The sequence below is a fragment of the Manis javanica genome, chromosome X, assembly GCF_040802235.1.
Source record: "Manis javanica isolate MJ-LG chromosome X, MJ_LKY, whole genome shotgun sequence".
NCBI lineage: Eukaryota > Metazoa > Chordata > Mammalia > Pholidota > Manidae > Manis > Manis javanica.
The window spans coordinates 121,231,702-121,251,058 of record NC_133174.1 but is presented as its reverse complement, the minus strand read 5'-3'; the positions used below and the strand labels follow the sequence as shown (position 1 = coordinate 121,251,058).

The 19,357-nt window shown below is 35.5% G+C and overlaps 1 protein-coding gene across 3 annotated transcripts in view; it reads left to right on the top strand.

The window, feature by feature from the left end:
* LOC118970540 (kelch-like protein 4) overlaps positions 1 to 19,357 on the top strand; it is a 139,216-nt gene that overhangs the window by 66,655 nt on the left and 53,204 nt on the right. For 2 of the 3 annotated variants that reach the window (XM_073227359.1, XM_073227360.1), the window contains 2 exons: positions 7,056 to 7,185; positions 11,300 to 11,358. In XM_073227359.1, the coding sequence (XP_073083460.1) occupies positions 7,056 to 7,185; positions 11,300 to 11,358 (189 nt within the window). The remainder of the gene's footprint in view (positions 1 to 7,055; positions 7,186 to 11,299; positions 11,359 to 19,357) is intronic. The other variant, XM_073227361.1, reaches the window with a different exon arrangement.

Sequence of the window (19,357 nt, the reverse complement as noted above, 5' to 3'; positions counted from 1 at the left end):
AAAAACGGGCTGAAGGGGCTTTTCTAGCAGGCTCGTAATGGCCGAAGGGCAGCTCTGTCACTGGTAAGAGGGAAAGTAAAAATATTATAATTCAATGGTTTAGCTAAGCTAAAAATCGTCCTCTTTTGCCAATAGTTGATCATACCTGGTGAATGAACTGATACTTAATGAAGACTTGAGGAGATTTTTTACTGCTTTCTTAGTGTAAGTCCTAGTAGTTCGACGAAAGGTAAGTGCCGATCTAGACTTAAGTTTCTGAGGAGATTGTTGGGCGTAAAGCTTTCTGTAGGGCTTTTTATACATGGCCATCTAGCTTATGCCAATCACATTTTATTGAACCATGAGAAAGACTAGGACCAGAAAAGAGGGGAAGGGGCATTTTTAGTTGGCTTGTATCGGCCAAAAGGCGGCTCTGTCACTGGTTAGAGGGAAAGTAAAAATATTATAATTCAATGGTTTAACTAAGATAAAAATCCTTCCTCTCTTGGCAATAGTTGATCATACCAAGTGAATGAAGTGATACTTAATGAAGACTTGAGGAGATTTTTTTACTGTTTTCTTACTTTAAGTCCTAGTAGGTTGACAAAAGGAAAGTGCCAGTCTGGGCTTAAGTTTCTGAGGAGATTGTTGGGCGTAAAGCTTTCTCTAGGGCTTTTTATACATGGCCATCTAGCTTATGCCAATCATATTTTAGTGAACAATGAGAATAGACTTTGACCAGAAATGAAAGGAAGGGGCATTTTTAGTAGGCTTGTAACGGCCGAAAGGCGGCTCTGTCACTGGTTGGAGGGAAAGTAAAAATATTATAATTCACTGGTTTAACTAAGATAAAAATCCTTCCTCTCTTGGCAATAGTTGATCATACCGGGTGAATGAACTGATACTGAATAAAGAGTTGAGCAGATTTTTTACCGATTGCTTAGTTTAAGCCCTAGTAGGTCAACAAAAGGAAAGTGCAGATCCACTCTTAAGTTTTTGAGGAGATTGATGGGCATATAGCTATTTATAGGGCTTTTTAAAGATGGGCGTCTAGCTTCTCATACTTGGGAGTCTAGCATATGCCAATCACATTTTATTGACCAATGAGAATAGCCTAGGACCAGAAAGGGGCTGAAGGGGCGTTTCTAGCAGGCTCGTAACGGCTGAAAGGCGGCTCTGTCACTGGTAAGAGGGAAAGCAAGAATATTATGATTTACTGGTTTAACTAAAATAAAAATCCTTCTTCTCTTGGCAATACGTGATGATACAGTGTGAATGAACTGATACTTAATAAAGACTTGAGGAGATTTTTTACCGCTTGGTTATTTTAAGTCCCAGTAGGTCGACGAAACCAAGTGCCAATCCACAGTGAACTTTCTGAGGAGATTGATAGACGTAAAATTTTTCTTTGGCTTTTTGTAGATGGGCGTCTAGCTTTTTATAAGTGGACATCTAGCTTGGGCCAATCACATTTTATTGACCAGTGAGAATAGCCTCGGACCAAAAACGGGCTGAAGGGGCTTTTCTAGCAGGCTCGTAGTGGCCGAAGGGCGGCTCTGTCACTGGTAAGAGGGAAACTAAAAAATATTATAATTCAATGGTTTAGCTAAGCTAAAAATCCCTCCTCTTTTGGCAATAGTTGATCATACCAGGTGAATGAACTGATACTCAATGAAGACTTGAGGAGATTTTTTACTTCTTTCTTAGTGTAAGTCCTAGTAGTTCGACGAAAGGTAAGTGCCGATCTAGACTTAAGTTTCTGAGGAGATTGTTGTGCATAAAGCTTTCTGTAGGGCTTTTTATACATGCTTATGCCAATCACATTTTATTGAACAATGAGAATAGACTAGGACCAGAAATGAGAGGAAGGGGCATTTTTAGTCAGCTTGTAACAGCCGAAAGGCGGCTCTATCTCTGGTTAGAGGGAAAGTAAAACTTATAATTCAATAGTTTAACTAAGATAAAAATCCTTCCTCTCTTGGCAATAGTTGATCATACCGGGTGAATGAACTGATACTGCATAAAGAGTTGAGCAGATTTTTTACCGATTGCTTAGTTTAAGACCTAGTAGGTCAACAAAAGGAAAGTGCAGTCCACACTTAAGTTTCTGAGGAGATTGATGGGCGTAAAGCTATTTATAGGGCTTTTTAAAGATGGGCATCTAGCTTTTCATAGATGGGTGTCTAGCATATGCCAATCACATTTTATTGACCAATGAGAATAGCCTAGGACCAGAAAAGGCTGAAGGGGCGTTTCTAGCAGGCTCATAACGGCTGAAAGGCGACTCTGTCACTGGTAAGAGGGAAAGCAAGAATATTATGATTTATTGGTTTAACTAAAATAAAAATCCTTCTTCTCTTGGCAATACGTGATGATACAGGGTGAATGAACTGATACTTAATAAAGACTTGAGGAGATTTTTTACCGCTTGGGTAGTTTAAGTCCCAGTAGGTCGACGAAAGCAAGTGCCAATCCACAGTGAACTTTCTGAGGAGATTGATAGACATAAAATTTTTCTTTCGCTTTTTGTAGATGGGCGTCTAGCTTTTTATAAATGGACATCTAGCTTGGGCCAATCATATTTTATTGACCAGTGAGAATAGCCTCGGACCAAAAACGGGCTGAAGGGGCTTTTCTAGCAGGCTCGTAATGGCCGAAGGGCAGCTCTGTCACTGGTAAGAGGGAAAGTAAAAATATTATAATTCATTGGTTTAGCTAAGCTAAAAATCCCTCCTCTCTTGGCAATAGTTGATCATACCAGGTGAATGAACTGATACTTAATGAAGACTTGAGGAGATTTTTTACTGCTTTCTTAGTGTAAGTCCTAGTAGTTCGACGAAAGGTAAGTGCCGATCTAGACTTAAGTTTCTGAGGAGATTGTTGGGCGTAAAGCTTTCTGTAGGGCTTTTTATACATGGCCATCTAGCTTATGCCAATCACATTTTATTGAACCATGAGAAAGACTAGGACCAGAAAAGAGGGGAAGGGGCATTTTTAGTTGGCTTGTATCGGCCAAAAGGCGGCTCTGTCACTGGTTAGAGGGAAAGTAAAAATATTATAATTCAATGGTTTAACTAAGATAAAAATCCTTCCTCTCTTGGCAATAGTTGATCATACCAGCTGAATGAACTGATTCTTAATAAAGACAAGCAGAGTTTTTACCAATTGCTTAGTTTAAGACCTAGTAGGTCGACAAAAGGAAAGTGCAGATCCACACTTAAGTTTCTGAGGAGGTTGATGGGCGTAAAACTATTTGTAGGGATTTTATATATGGGCGTCTAGCTGTTCATAGATGGGAGTCTAGCATATGCCAATCACATTTTATTGACCAGTGAGAATAGCCTAGGACCAGAAAGGAGCTGAAGGGGCGTTTCTAGCAGGCTCATAATGGCTGAAAGGGGCTCTGTCACTGGTAAGAAGGAAAGCAAGAATATTATAATTTATTGGTTAAACTAGAATAAAAATTCTTCCTCTCTTGGCAATACGTGGTGATACAGGGTGAATGAACTCATACTTAATAAAGACTTGAGGAGATTTTTTACCGTTTGCATAGTTTATGTCCCAGTATGTCGACCAAAGGAAAGTGCCGATCCACAGTTAACTTTCTGAGGAGATTGATATGCGTAAAATTTTTTTTTCACTTTTTGTAGATGGGCATCTAGCTTTTTATAAATAGGCATTTAGCTTGGGTCAATCATATTTTTTTGACCAGTGAGAATAGCTTCGGACCTGAAACGAGCTGAAGGGGCCTTTCTAGCAGGCTCGTAAAGGCTGAAGGGCAGCTTTGTCCCTGGTAAGAGGGAAATTAAAAATATTATAATTCAATGGTTTAGCTAAGATAAAAATGCCTCCTCTCTTGGCAATAGTTGATCATACCGGGTGAATGAACTGATACTTAATGAAGACTTGAGGAGATTTCTTACTGCTTTCTTAGTTTAAGTCCTAGTAGTTCGACGAAAGGTAAGTGCCGATCTTGACTTAAGTTTTTGAGGAGATTGTTGGGCATAAATCTTTCTGTAGGGCTTTTTATACATGGCCATCTAGCTTATGTCAATCACATTTTATTGAACAATGAGAATAGACTAGGACCAGAAATGAGGGGTAGGGGCATTTTTAGTAGGCTTGTAACGGCTGAATGGTGGCTCTGTCACTGCTTAGAGGGAAAGTAAAAATATTATAATGCACTGGTTTAACTAAGATAGAAATCCTTCCTCTTTTGGCAATAGTTGATCATACCGGGTGAATGAACTGATACTTAATAAAGATGAGCAGATTTTTTACCGGTTGCTTAGTTTAAGACCTAGTAGGTCAACAAAAGGAAAGTGCAGGTCCACACTTAAGTTTCTGAGGAGGTTGATGGGCATGAATCTATTTATAGGGATTTTATAGATGGGCGTCTAGCTGTTCATAGATGGGAGTCTAGCTTATGCCAATCACATTTTACTGACCTTTTAGCAAGCCTAGGACCAGAAAGGAGCTGAAGGGGCGTTTCTAGTAGGCTCGTAATGACTGAAAGGTGACTCTGTCACTGGTAAGATGGAAAGCAAGAATATTATAATTTATTGTTTTAACTAAGATAAAAATCGTTCCTCTCTTGGCAATAGTTGATGATACTTCGTGAACGAACTGAGACTTAATAAAAGACTTGAGCAGTTTTTTTACCACTTGCTTAGTTTAAGTCCTAGTTGGTCGACGAAAGGAATGTGCCTATCCACAGTTAACTTTCTGAGGAGATTGATAGGTGTAAGAATTTTTTGTGGCTTTTTGTAGATGGGTGTCTAGCTTTTTATAAATGGGCATCTAGCTTGGGCCAATCACATTTTATTGACCAGTGAGAATAGCCTAGGACCAGAAACGAGCTGAAGGGGCGTTTCTAGGAGGCTCATAATGGCCGAAGGGCGGCTCTCTCACTGGTAAGAGGGAATGTAAAAATATTTTAATTCAGTTGTTTAACTAAGATAAATGCCCTTCCTCTCTTGGCAATAGTTGATCATACCGGGTGAATGAGCTGATACTTACTGAAGGCTTGAGGAGTTTTTTTCCCGCTTGCTTAGTTTAAGTCCTAGTATGTTGATGAAAGGAAAGTACCGATCTACACTTGAGCTTCTGAGGAGATTGATGGGCATAAAGCTTTTTGTAGGGCTTTTTGTAGATGGCCATCTAGCTTGTGCCAATCACACTTTATTGAACAATGAGAATAGCCTAGTACCAAAAACGAGCTGTAGAGGCATTTTTTACCAGGTCCCTAACGGCAGAAATGCGGCTCTGTCACCGGTTAGAGGGAACGTAAAAATATTATAATTCTTTGGTTTAAGATCAAAATCCTTCCTCACTTTGCAATAGTTAATGATACTGGGTGAATGAACTGGTAACTTAATAAAGACTTGAGCAGGTTTTTTACTGATTGGTTAGTTTAAGACTTAGTAGGTCGACAAAAGTAAAGTGCAGGTCCACACTTAAGTTTCTGACGAGATTCATGGGTGTGATGCTATTTATAGGGCTTTTTAAAGATGGGCGTCTAGCTTTTCATAGATAGGCATCTAGCTTATGCCAATCACATTTTATTGACCAATGAGAAAAGCCTAGGCCCAGAAAAACGATGAAGAGTCATTTCTAGCAGTGTCGACAGAGCTGAAAGGCGGCTCTGTCACTGGTAAGAGGGAAAGTAAAAATATTATAATTTATTGCTTTAACTAAGATAAAAATCCTCTCTTGGAAATAGTTGATGATACAGGGTTAATGAACTGGTACTTAATAAACACTTGAGCATATTTTTAACTGTTTGCTTAGTTTAAGTCCTAGTAGGTCGACGAAAGGAAGGTGCCGATCCACAATGTGAGGAGAGTGATGGGCTTAAAGCTTTTCATAAAGGGATAAAGTAATACACGGAAAACCTTTTTATGACATTTGCAGAATGCGGAGGAATCTCGGGACCAAATTAAAAAAATGAATTCACATAAGTTACACCAGGTCAAGACAGACACCAATGTCTGAGGAGAATTTTCCCGAAACTAAACCTAGAAGATGGAGATTTTGTTACAGATAAAATTAAAACTCCTTGATGCTGAAAATCTGTCTGTATTAAGCTAGGAACACGTAAAGTTTAGCTATAGTCCTCAGAGAGAAAAATAAATGTCATGAATGTGTGACTGGACTTTTGCTTCTTTGTTTCCTTTTATTACCTTTTGTTTTTCCATGGTGTCTTAAAAAAACTCCCGAAAAATACTGATCATAGGAATTTCACAAAATGTCCTCTAAAGTTAGCTTTTAAAATGCCTGTAATAATTCCAGTAGGAAAAATTGAGAATGGGAAGAAAATTACTTTGCTCAACCCTAAATCTCTTTATATATGTGATGATATTGCTATACCAAAGGCTCCTGAGCCAAGATAATATTCTTAAAAATATTTTTAAACGTGTGAGTGTAACTGGCATTGGTGGTGAATGATTGCCTTTATTGTTCCCTTAAGTGTAGATAATTAAATCTATTTTAAAACTCTATTTGTATAAGATGAAACATATGGATGAGCCAAATTATAAAGTTCATAATTGTTTAGTTTGTCTAAAGGTTTCCTTAAAAATCAGTTAAAATACTTATAGCTAAAATTCTTTAATGCAGTTGTAAGTAGGCCTCTATAGCTTTCTTGTGAGGTGTTTGGTTCTCTCTTTAACATCTATATAGATAGGGTGTTTCTTTTTAGACCACATGCTGTTTTTAATAACTTTCATATTTTTCCTGAGGCATTATACTCTATACCATAAGAAACAGAAGTGCCAATAATTGCTACATTTTGTGATTGATAAAGAGAAATCCTTGAGAGTAGAATTTCAAACAAATGTAGTTGACTTGCAGATGCCATAGTGTGAAGAAAGTTTTCGTCACTGTTTTTGACGACACAGTGTGAGAAACTTACCAACAAAGGTGAAATACTTCCTCTTCTATTGTAGTGTGTCCTTTTTATCAAGTCTTTCTACTTAGAACACATGTAATTTTAGTTTCTATAACAGATATCTTTTGAAATTTTAGGAGATTTGTAAAACAAAGAAATCTTACAGTTCTTATGTTTCTTGAGGCAGATTTTTAATATTCTTCTGTTGGCATTGGAGTATCATTAGAATGAGCTTCCAAACGAACTCAACCAATGGCAAGGTTAAAGGTTCGAGAAGACGACGAAGAGAAAGCTCTTCCCTTACAGATGAAGAAGAGGTACTGTGGTCTCTGGACCTAAAATATCATTTTCCTCTTCCATTGTCTATGGCTCTTGAGATTACAAGCATTATAATGTTATCTTTATTTATATTACAAGAGTAATATTCAACCAGACCCAGGGAGGGTGGGAGTGGATGGGCAATGCCATATCAGAATCTCAAAGCACAGGTGAAAAAGAGAGAAGAGAGTTACGTATTTATTAAAAGAGCATATAGAAAATGGTTGTAAATTGAAACAATTGTTTGGGGTAACCGGCTAATTATTTCAGAAAATAAAAGTAGAACCTAACCTCACACCATTTATGCACTAATTGGCAGTGAATTAAAGAGAACTTTAAAAATCAAATCAAATATTATAGGGACATGTAGAGTAATATTTACATACTCTTTAGATAGAGGAGACCTTCTTGGGGAAACAAGAATTCCAAAAGCCACAAATGAAAAAAATTTGATTTAAAAAATGTATCTGTATGGCAAAAGGGAGCATCATTCAAGTCAAAAGAAAAGTAAATTTGAGAAATTGACTGCAACACAAAACAAAGTGTTTTCATTGTAAATATTTATCATAATAAATATTCAAAAGTCACCTACAAATTATTATCGATAAAACAACCAATCGTATGTCAAATGGGTGGAAATATAAACAAGCAGTTCATAGTAGAGGGAATGAAGATAAAAAACACCAAGAATGCTAAACTCCTCTAATAATAAACAGGAAAATTAAAACAACGGTAAAATAACTTTTTTCTCCATCATATTGATAAAAAAAGTCAAATAACTGGTAAAAGAAGATGAATTCGAGCAAAATTACATGAGTTTAAATAATAGCTGTGATCTTAGGCCGGTTAAATTTATTTCTGATTCTGTTTCTTCATTTATAAATATGGAGATGATAATGTTTCCACATTCCAGAACTATTTTGTAATTGATTATGCCAAAATTGTATGCCATAGTTTCTGGCATTATAAGTCTTAAATAAATGTTAACTATTGTGATTCTTATATTGTTATAATTATTGATAACAATGTTACTAGGACATATATTACTTAACATTTTGGGGAAATAATCCAGCATTGTTTCTGAAACTATAAACTCACATCCCCTTTGAGTCTCATTCTGGAGAGTTTCCCTGAACAAATATATTATCTCTATGAGGGAGACTTGACTAAGGTATTTATTTCCATGTAGTTGCAATAGTAAAACTTGATGTGCCCATGAGATCTATCAGTAGGAAAATGAGGCAATAATATGGTATTGTGGCAATGGAATATGACCAAGCTACTGAAAAGGAGATGGTAAATTTATATGTAAGTACTTGAAAGAATGTCCTCAATGTTTTGTTAAGAAGGGAATAAACCCAGTGTTAATAACATATATAGTATGATCACACATTTGTATAAATCAAAATCAAATATCTATATGTATATGCTTATATAAGGAAAAGAAAAAGTATGAAAGCAGAGGGTGTCAAGTTATTGACAGTAGTTATCTTAGGGGATGGGATGATAGGATGACAGGGAACCTGTTGACTTGACTTTAGGCATTTCGGGCCTTTTACGACTTGAGAGGCAGCTCTATGAGAGCAGGATCTGATGTCTTATTCACTGCTGTATATTCAGGGCCCAGTAATAAATATTTGTAGGTGAATAAGGAAACAAAGTTTAAATTGTCATAAGGGTATACAGAACCTCTGCAATACAAATTGTATCTTAGTGTTTTATAAGACATTTAGTACTATAAAATATATGTTACTATTGTAGTCATAGCTCTGGCAATAACTTTGACCTGTTTATGACTTCTGAGCCTGTTTCTACATCTCTCAAGCGTACTGTCTTACCTTCTTCAGATGTGTAAAATACTACCTGATAGGCATAGTCCTGTATATCAATCATCTGATAAATGAGCAACAATTATAGTAAAATAAACGTGTGAGTGTAAGTGGCGTTGGTGGTGAATGATTGCCTTTATTGTTCCCTTAAATGTAGAAAATTATATCTATTTTAAAACTCTATTTGTATAAGATGAAACATATGGATGAGTCAAATTATAAAGTTCATAATTGTTTAGTTTGTCTACAGGTTTCCTTAAAATCAGTTAAAATCTTTATAGCTAAAATTTTCTAATGCAGTTGTAAGTAGGCCTCTATAGCTTTCTTGTGAGGTGTTTGGTTCTCTCTTTAACGTCTATATAGATAGGGTGTTTCTTTTTAGACCACGTGCTGTTTTTAATAACTTTTTCTAATTTTAAGTTCATTCTTAATTAAAGTTGAAACAGGGCATGTGGGTCAATGACCCTCCCTTGTTTTCTTTTTCCATTTTAGCAACCACCTATATGTTATGCATTCTGTGGTAATTCTTCCTACCAATGGAAGGGCTTAGGCCATTGTATTTGGGGCGTTGGAGTTACCAAATGTTTTCATATCTATTTTCTCATTTGCACCTCATACAAATTCTGTCATTTACTCCACTTTATAAAAGGGAAAACTGAAATTCTGAAAAGTAAATTGCTCAAAGCCTCACACATAATAGTTGTTCCCGAAAGTACTCTGAGAAGCATAATTTACAAGATTATCAGTGAAACTGCTTGCTAACAATCCCTGCTTAGGAAGTCTAGAAATGGTTTGTGGTTTGTAGCATCATATGCCTAAATAATTCTTTTTTACTTTCTCTTTTCTTAAATGAATGTGCTCATAATCCACTTTGAAGTGAGTGGACATAACGGGGTAGTGAAGATTTCTTGATTCTCATTTATAGATTACATAAATATATAAAACAAAACCTTAATCCAAGAGGATGTAAAAATATGAAATTGTGCCTCTTGTAGTTTTAGACAGTGCAACTACATTGAAGGGAATTAATATATTTTCGTGAGGGAAATGTTTTCCATATCAAGATATAAATTTCTGTGGAACTTACTAACTGTAATCCCATAGATTTGGGCAGTGAGCGGTCACCTTGTCAGAAAGGTACAGCTGACAGCTCCATTTACACACATTCCTGACAAAAGCAGATAAGAAACATAGTCTCTCTCATTGCGATTTCTATGTATTGTCAATGCTCTATTTTGTGTAGGTCATTTTTTGTACTTGTTACTATGGTTTGCCTTTCCTGTTTCCAACAAATGGAAGTGTGAAAGAAGCTTCTTTTCTTTACTTCCTGACAGTATAACAATACCTGGCTAGTGTAGGTAGCAATTGGACACCAACTCCAAACCTTCAAAAATTCCATTCACAACCAAAGCTACATTCTTTTTCAATTCAATGACTCTCTACAACATGGAGAAACAATGTATTTCCATAAATGTTTGTAAATACTTAAAAATTGGCATTCAAAATGGAAATCAATATTTAGGAACTCCTGAAAACACTCGCACGCACTGCGCACACACACAAACACACACACGTAGAGAAAACAAGAAATTGGGAGAATTATATTTTACTATAAGGTTAGAATTTAGTGTTTTTAAAATTTAAAAATTTAGCATTATAATATAGTTTAGAATCAAGAAAAAGGAAGACCTGTAAGATGAATTACAAAAACAGTTAATAGTAATATTACCACAGTGAAGACTGGTAGGTGAGGTATGTAAGTTGTAGTAATGAACATTTTTAGACATTAAAATGTTTTCCCAATGCACACATTTCTCAACATGGAAAATTTCAAGATTCAGTTATTTTTTATTGACCTATGTGCACCAAATCATGTGAGACTTATGGAAACTATGTTTTTCTTTCCTTGTTTCCCTGTCTTTCATTTTGGCATATTTGGCATATTATGGCATTTGTATTTGAGTTTATCAGAAGCTTACATCTTAGCATGATGAATGAGGCAAGGTAAAAATATATTCAGATTAAGTGAGAAAAGTCTCAAAGACTTTAAAAGTGTTCAAAACACAGGTATGAAAATAACCACTGAGACTCTTAGAAAGTTTTTTGAAGTGGTTGTGAATTTTTTCAGAGTTATATACATCTTTAACATTTGTAAAGGGTGGTGTGTGTGTGTGTGTGTGTGTGTGTGTGTGTGTGTGTGTGTGTGTGTGTGTGTGTGTGTGTGTAAAGGGTGCTAGGGTAAAGGTAAAGATTGTTATTCAGTTGTCATTTTTCTCTCCCTTAGAATTCAGGACGAAAGACACTTAAGCTCCGGGAAGAAGAGGAAAACTCAGCAAAATTCGGGTATGTGAATCCTTTACGAGCTCTATTCCCATCTAGAGGCTTATATCCAGACTTTATTTCCTGTTTGCCATCTCGGATCCCTCTCGGCCCTATCCATTATCACCTTGATATCTGTGTTTCTGGCCCCATCATGGCAGCCTGACCTTGAATAGTGCTATTGCTTGAACAGTTAACTTTGGTGTTGTTGATCTCAGGCCATTTCAGAAGAGCAATTAAGCCCGCCAAATTGTTCACCTGTAAGTATCTAAGTCTCTGCATTACAATCTAATGGTTAGACTATTTAATGTAACCTCTTCTTTACTCTGAAAGGTTTGAAGAATTGTACATTGCATATATGTGTTTCCACTTCCATGGGAAGCAGATTAATATGGTAAAATGAGACCAGAGGTCATGCTTTCTTTGAGCATGGGATCAAGTCATGATTTTGTGTTCTGGGATGTTATGTGACTGGGTTGTCTACTTCAGGGCCTACCAGAAATAATTGTAACAGTCAATTCGAGGCAGCAGGGCATAGCTGTAAATACCATGGCCTCCAAAGTTGGACTTTGAAATGCTGAAAATCCTGCTTGAAATCCTGGCTCTACATTACACGTAGTGTTACTTTGGAAAACTTACTTAACTTCTTTGTTCTTCAGTTTCCCATCTTTATAGTGGAGATGACATTTGTACCTGATAGGGAACCAGTTCTGCTGTGTCCAAGGTCCTTGCTTCCCATTACACCATGCTGAGCATAACTTGTGTTGAAGCTCATTGAGATGGACAAAGTAATAGGAGTTTAAAAACATCTACAGAATGAGAAAAAGTGTAGTGGTCAAAAAGAGTGAATAAATAAAACATGCTTAAGAAAACTCACCTTGCCACTTCCCTGAGGTAAACCAGCTATTTGAAAAAAGTCCTTGTTTTAAACTTTGTTTAAAACAAAAACCAAAGTGAATATCTGTCAAACCATAGCAGGCAGGAAATGCCAAAGATGTTGACCTTCCCCTGGAAACATGTGACTTCCATTGTTGGCTGTGTAAATCTGGGACTTTTGTAGGAAGGACATGAGCACATCTTAGTTATCATGAGGCTCCATAAGTATCCAGGTTTAAATCATGCGAGACTTCATAGATTATAGTCAGACTTGCAGAGCTAGTAAATTAAAGAGAGTGTGAACTTTCGAAAACTACTGAAACTTAGTTTCTAAGGTAAGTGTAAGCACAAATAAACAAGAAAAATATATGGTTATGTAACTCAAAACCACTGACCTAGTCAAAGAAGAAAACCAAATGTTGATTTTAAAAATCTAAAACAAAAACAAAAGGAAATGTGTTACTATTTATTACGGGTATTGCATTGATGAAACTGGTTAAGGGAATCTTCTTAATTTTTAAAACTGAGCCCTGACTGTTTATGAACATTTTCACCATAACTTCTGGCCAAATTAAACACCCAAGTTCATCTGTTATGGTAGCGTGACGGGCATCTGCAGTATTCTGCCACTCGTGCTGCCATAATAGCTGTTTTCCCAATCCCTGAACTTCTTTCTCATTACAATACATGGGCATACCAGTCACTGTGTTGATTAAGACAAAAATCTAGAAGGCTTCCTTGATTCCCTTGGTTCTTTATTGCCCATAATGAATTCATCACCAATTCTGTGGGTTTTACCTCTGAAACATCTATCTTTACTCTGGCCTCTTCTTCTCATCTCTGCTGCCACCAACATAGTCCAAGCCACTATCATCTCTAGCCTGGACTGTCCCAGTGGTCTTTTATATGGTCTCGCTGCTTCTATGTTTCCTCTCCTGATATCCTCTGATCCATTGTCCAAACAGTAGAGAGATATTTTAATCAGACCAAGTTACCACCTTGCTTACAAGTGGTTTTCCATTGCAATTAGAATAAATTGATGGGAATTTACATTTTAAAATATTAAAATACTACATGTTTCTTATTTTTAAATAGTTAAATGGATATTCTCAGTCATTCTCTCCACAGGTGTCCATTGTTAACTTTTTGTATATATCTGTCAAGAAATTCAAATATATCTTATTTCTGAGTAATTTTGGGGATTTTATTCTAATTTGGCCGTTGATTGTCTTCCTTGATATTAATATGGTTACCCATTTGCAGGTGTTACTTATCTACTCAGATGCTGTCTCTAATTAATTTCCAAACAAATAAGCATTTTATTTTGTGTGGCCATTTAAAAGAAAAGCAAATATATACCCCAAACAACAAAGTCTTGAGGAAAAATATACAAATTAGCCAATTCAGACCACAAAAAAGCACACTGGGCTCAATCAATACTTAAAGTGGTCTTATATTGGGTGGGCTAGAGTATTCCCAAATCAGAATTTTAAAAAAGTCTTTGATAGGTCCTAAATTACCAAATTGGAGAAAACTGTGTTTTTTATTGTTAAATGTTATCAGGCAATACAACATCTGCATGAACAAATTCTATGTCTAATAATTAAGAAATAGTAGCTACCCAGAGTAATTCATTTTTAGAGAAATAGCTGCTGAAACCCAAAGGATTTTTGATGGAATGAGTCCAGTAACTTAGAATAAACTAGGAATAAGCTAACCTGGTAGACCCTTCACATTGGACTGTTATTAGATGTACTCATTCATACTTAACTGGTATTTCAGGATAAAATATTATGGAATCAACAAGCTATTAGGAGCAAGACATAAGTATTTTCACTCTGTGTAAAATCATGGTGCATTTGTACCCTTACAACAGCATGTGAATCTGCTTGCTTTGCCTCAGGAAAGGCAGAGTGGAATAGGTTTAGAAAGTACGAATATAAATAGTTAATTGATGCCAGAGCTATTCATAAAACTAATTTTTTAACTGATAAGTTTAACTCTACCAAAATAAAATTGGAAAGAGAATACATATCAATTGAAAATATTTAAGTACAAGAAAAGAAAGATTACTTCTTGCTAAAAAGAGTGCTAAATGATTTAGGACAATTTTATCTTAATTGGTGCTTCAGAGTGTACTAGTTGATGAGAATTTTTCCTTCAAACTAGGTTATACAGATTCACACTACAAAAGTTTTATAGATCATTAGATATGTCTAGTAATGGTTTATTATGTGAATCTGGTGTTAGTTTTCATCCATATCCTTTAAGGTTAATCTCCTGAAGGAGAGCCATGCCCACCCTACCTGCCATTGCCACAGAAAACATCCTCGGATGACTCAGGGTTTATAGTAACTTAATTGGATACTGGATCAGATATTAATGTAATAGTTATAAGGAAGGATATATAAAAGTATAGTTAATGGGCATAAAATTAAAGGAGATTTGTCCTGTGCCCTATGACCCTGCTTCACTGTTTCCAGGTGCAGTTTCTACCAATATTGCAGATGGGCGGCACTCTGCCATGCTCGTTAAGGATTCTTTCAGTTACCAAAGGGTAGCCACTACAATGCCTGTGAAATCAATTGCCTTATACCTTGGGTGAACTTCATTGCTCACTTTATTCAAACATGGAAGAGACCAAGAACTTAAGACCAGGACAACGATGACACTAATTACTCTGAGGCTGATGACTTTATATTTAAAGAGTCAAATTTATATACCATCTGAGAGCTTACCTGGCATTTGATCTACTACTTGTTTGAAGCCTGCTGAGCAGGGGATCACACTCTGTAAGCATATTTATAACGAGCTTGCCTTTTAATATTCTTCCTATATCTTAAAGGGGGAGCAGGTTAGAATAAGACACATGGACACCTAGGTGTTTTGAGGTGAAGAGGATCAGTTTACAAGGCCTGTGAGCTTTAAGCTGGTATTCGGGTATGTGCTGGCCTTCACATTCCCTCTGACTTGATCCAAAGCAACACTCAAGAGTGGTTCAGCTATTCATTACTCATGGAATTTAATAGTCATGTAGGTAGTCCATAAATTAATCTCTTACAACATTAATGCCTATTTTACGGTATCACCAAAGTTATGTTATTCTGTCAGGATAATAAAATTAATGTATGGCCTCACTGGACTAGTCTTTCATCAAAAGTAGCAACTATTGGTCCATTCATGATGAAGTGGTTTGTGTTTTTCTAATTAACAGAGTATTTTCAGACCGATTTTAGGTTTACAGAAAAATTGAAAGTTCTCATCATCAGTACCACAGAGTCTTGATTACTGTAGCTTTACATCTGGTAAGAATTCAAGTCAATTTAGAGGCAGTCCAATGAATTTGTTGTTCTTCCATATTGTATTCGGTATTTTGTATCTTTCACTTTTCATATAAACCTTAGAATTAGTTTATCAATAGACATAAAACAATTTGTTGGGATTTTGCTTGGGGTTGCACTGAATTTATAGAGGAAGTTGGGAAGAGCTGATAGCTTTGCAATGTTGAGTCTTCCTATCTATATGGAATATGGAATCTGTCTATTCATTTAGATATTCTTTGATGTCCTTCATCAGAATGTAGTCATCTTCATCATACAGATCTTGTATATACTTTGTTAGATTTATACCTATGTACTTCTGAGTACTTTGGTGCTAATGGCATAGTATTGTATTTTAAACTCCAATTGCTCAGTTTGCATATAATAAAGCAATTGACTTCTATATGTTAACCTTGTGATCCTGCAACCTTGCTGTAATCACTTACTAGTTCCAGGAGATTTTTTTGTCGATATTTTGGGATTTTTCTGCATAGACAAACATGTCATCTATGAAAAAAGACAGTTCTATTTCTCTTTTCCCAATATATATACCCTCTGTTTCCTTTTCTTATTGCCCTAGCTAGGATTTTCAATTTAATATTGAATAGAAGTGGTGAAGTGGTTCATCCTTGCCTTATTCCCAATATAAGGGAACAAGACCTAGTTTCTCATCATTAAGAACAATGTAGGCTGTTATTCTTTGCTTAAGAATAATGTGTGCTATGCTTGTAGACATGCTTTATAAGGTTGAAGGTGCTTCCCCATTCTTATTCTGATGAGTTTCTTTTTACCAGAATGAATGGTGTTAGGTTTTGTCAAATGCTCTTTAGGCATCTATTGATAAGCTGTGATCATATGGTTTTCTTCTTCAGGTCATGATGAACTGCATTATTTATTTGCCTATGTGGAATAAATCATACTTGATCATAGTGTACATTTCTCTTTATACATTGTTGGACTCAGTTTGGTAGTATTTCATGAAGGATTTTAACGTCTATGTTCATGAGAGATACTAATTTATAGTTTTCCTTTCTTGTAATGGATCTATCTGGTTTTAATATTAGGGCAATACCAGCCTCATAAAATAAATAAGAAAGCATTCCTTCTGTTTCTATTTTCTGGAAGAGATTGCAGAAAAGTGGTATAATTTCCTTTTAAAAAAAATATTTGGAAGAGTTCACCAGTGACCTCACCTTGTTCTGTTCCTTTCTGTTTTGAAAGTTTACTCATTTTTAATTCAGTTTCTTTGACACATATAGACTTATTCAGGTATCTATTTCTCCTTGAATGAGTTTGTTTCAGCACATTATGTTTTTCAAAGAAATGGTCATTTAATCTAAGTCATCAAATTGGTATTTTATGACCAATAAGTGTTAATAATATTCTTTTATTATCTTTTTAATGTCCATAGAATCATTATTGATGGCCCTTCTTTCATTTCTTACATTAGTAATTTATGTCTTCTCTCCTTTTTTCTTATTTAACCTGGCTAGAGGTTTATCAGTTTTATTGGTCTTCTTAAGAACAGGCTTTTGGTTTTATTGATTTTCTTTATTGAAGTCCCACTTCAAGTTCATTGTTGTCTTCTCCAATTTTTATTAATTTTTCCTTTTGTGCTGCTTATTTTTTATTTAACATATGCTTCTTTTCTAGTTTCCTGAAATAGAAACTTAGGTTATTGATTTTAGATCTTTCACCTTTTCTAATATGTACATTTAATGCTGGAGATTCTAAGCACTGCTTTCACTGCATGCAACAAATTTTGGTAAGTTATGTTTTTAGTTGATTTAGTAAAAAATATTTTTAAACTTCCCTTGAGACTTCTTCTTTGACCCATGTGGTATTTAGAATGGTGTTGTTTAACCTCAATATATTTTAGGGCTTTTCAAGCTACCATTCTTTTATTGATTTCTAGTTTATTTCCACTGTAGTTTAAGAAGATACATTCTATGATTTCTATTCTCTTCAGTTTGTTCAGGTGTATTTTATGGCTCAGATTGTGATCTATTTTGGTGACATTCCATGTGTGCTTGTGGACAGAATGTACCTGCTATTGCTAGTTGAAAGTCTATATGTGTTAATTAGATCCAGTTGATTGATGGAGTTGTTCAACTGTCTTTACTGATTTTCTGCCTACTGGAGCTGTCAATCATTAATATAGGAGGGTAGAAGTCTTAAATAATAGTGAATTCATCTGTTTTTCCATTGCAGTTCTGTGAGGTTTTGCCTCATGAATTTTGATGATCTGTTGTTAGACCCATTGGCATCAAGGTTTATTATAGACTGTTAGTGAATTGACTCCCTTATAATTATGCAATGTCCCTCTTTAGCCCTGATAATTTTCCTTGTTCTGAAGTCTGCTGTCTGAAATTACTATAAGCAACTTTCTTTTGATTAGTGTTAGCATATCTCTTCCCTTTACTGTTAAGCCATATGTTTTTATATTTAAAGTAGGTTTCTTATAAACAAAATAGAGTTGGATCTTGTTTTTTGATCCATCTGACAGTCTCAATCTTTTGATGTTTTTCGACCACTGACATTTAAAGTGATTCCTGAGAGTTGGATTACTATCCACCATTCTTTTATTGTTTTCTATTCATTGTTCTTGTTCTTCTTCTGCTTTTTTGGTTTTTCACTCTTTTCCTGCCTTCTTTGCTTTTAATTGAGCATTTTACATCACCCATTTTCTCTCTACTCAGCATGCCGGTTATCTTTCCTTTTTTACTTTTTTACATTTTTTAGTTACACCTCAAGGCTGCCCTTAAGTTTGCAATATACATTGACAGCTAATCAAAGTCCTTTTTCAAATACAGTACACTTCTTGGTTAGTGCAAGTACTTTATAGAAAGTATTCTTAATTCCTCCCACCAGCCCTTTATGCCCTTTCTGTCATTCATTTTGTGTATCCATAAACTTTAATTACAAAACAGTTTTTTTGCTGTGCTTATTTTGAGCAAACGGCTCTCTGTTAGAGTAATTAAGTACAAGGAAGATAAGTATTTTATTTTACTTTATTATTTTTGAATGCTCTTCGTTTCTTTATATATTTGAGTTTCTAACCTATACTATTTTCCTTCTTCCTGAATAATTTATTTTAACATTATATGGAAGGCAGGTCCACTGGTGACAACTTCTCTCTTTTTTTTTTGCCTGAAAAAGTCTATTTCCGTTTTATTTTGAAGGAAAATTTTTGTGGATACAATATTCTAGGTGGATGGCATTTTTTCTTTTTTTTCCAACACTTTCCACTTTTTTCTTGATTGCACAGTTTCTGAAGATAACTCCATTGTAATTCTTACCCTTGCTTCTCTGTAAGTACGGCTTTCTCCCAACCCTGGCTTCCTTAAGGATTTCCCCTCTGTCCTTTATTTTCTCCAGTTTGAATATAATATGCCTGGATGTTGATATTTTGGGTATTTATCCTGCTTTGTGTTTTAGGAGCTTACTGGATCTGTGGTTAGATATATATTTTTAATTTTGGGAACTTGTAGGATTATTGCCTCAAGTGTTTTTGTCTGCTTGCCCTTCCTTCCTCTTCCCTTCTCTCTTTCCCTTTTCCTTACTTCTTCCCTCCCTTCCTTCCTTTGATTCATTCACCTATTTCATGCATTCCCACTATGCCCACTTTACAACTTTTTCAACTGTCTTTTGAGATTCTGTTCTGTCTTTGTCGTTCTTCTCTTCTCTTTGCATTTCAGTTTTAGAAGTTTTTATTTAAGTTTTATTCAGGCTCATGGATTCTTCCTTGTCTGTGGTCTAGTCTATTGATCAGTCATCAGAGGCATTCTTCATCTGTTACAGTGCTTTTGATTTCTGGAATTTCCTCT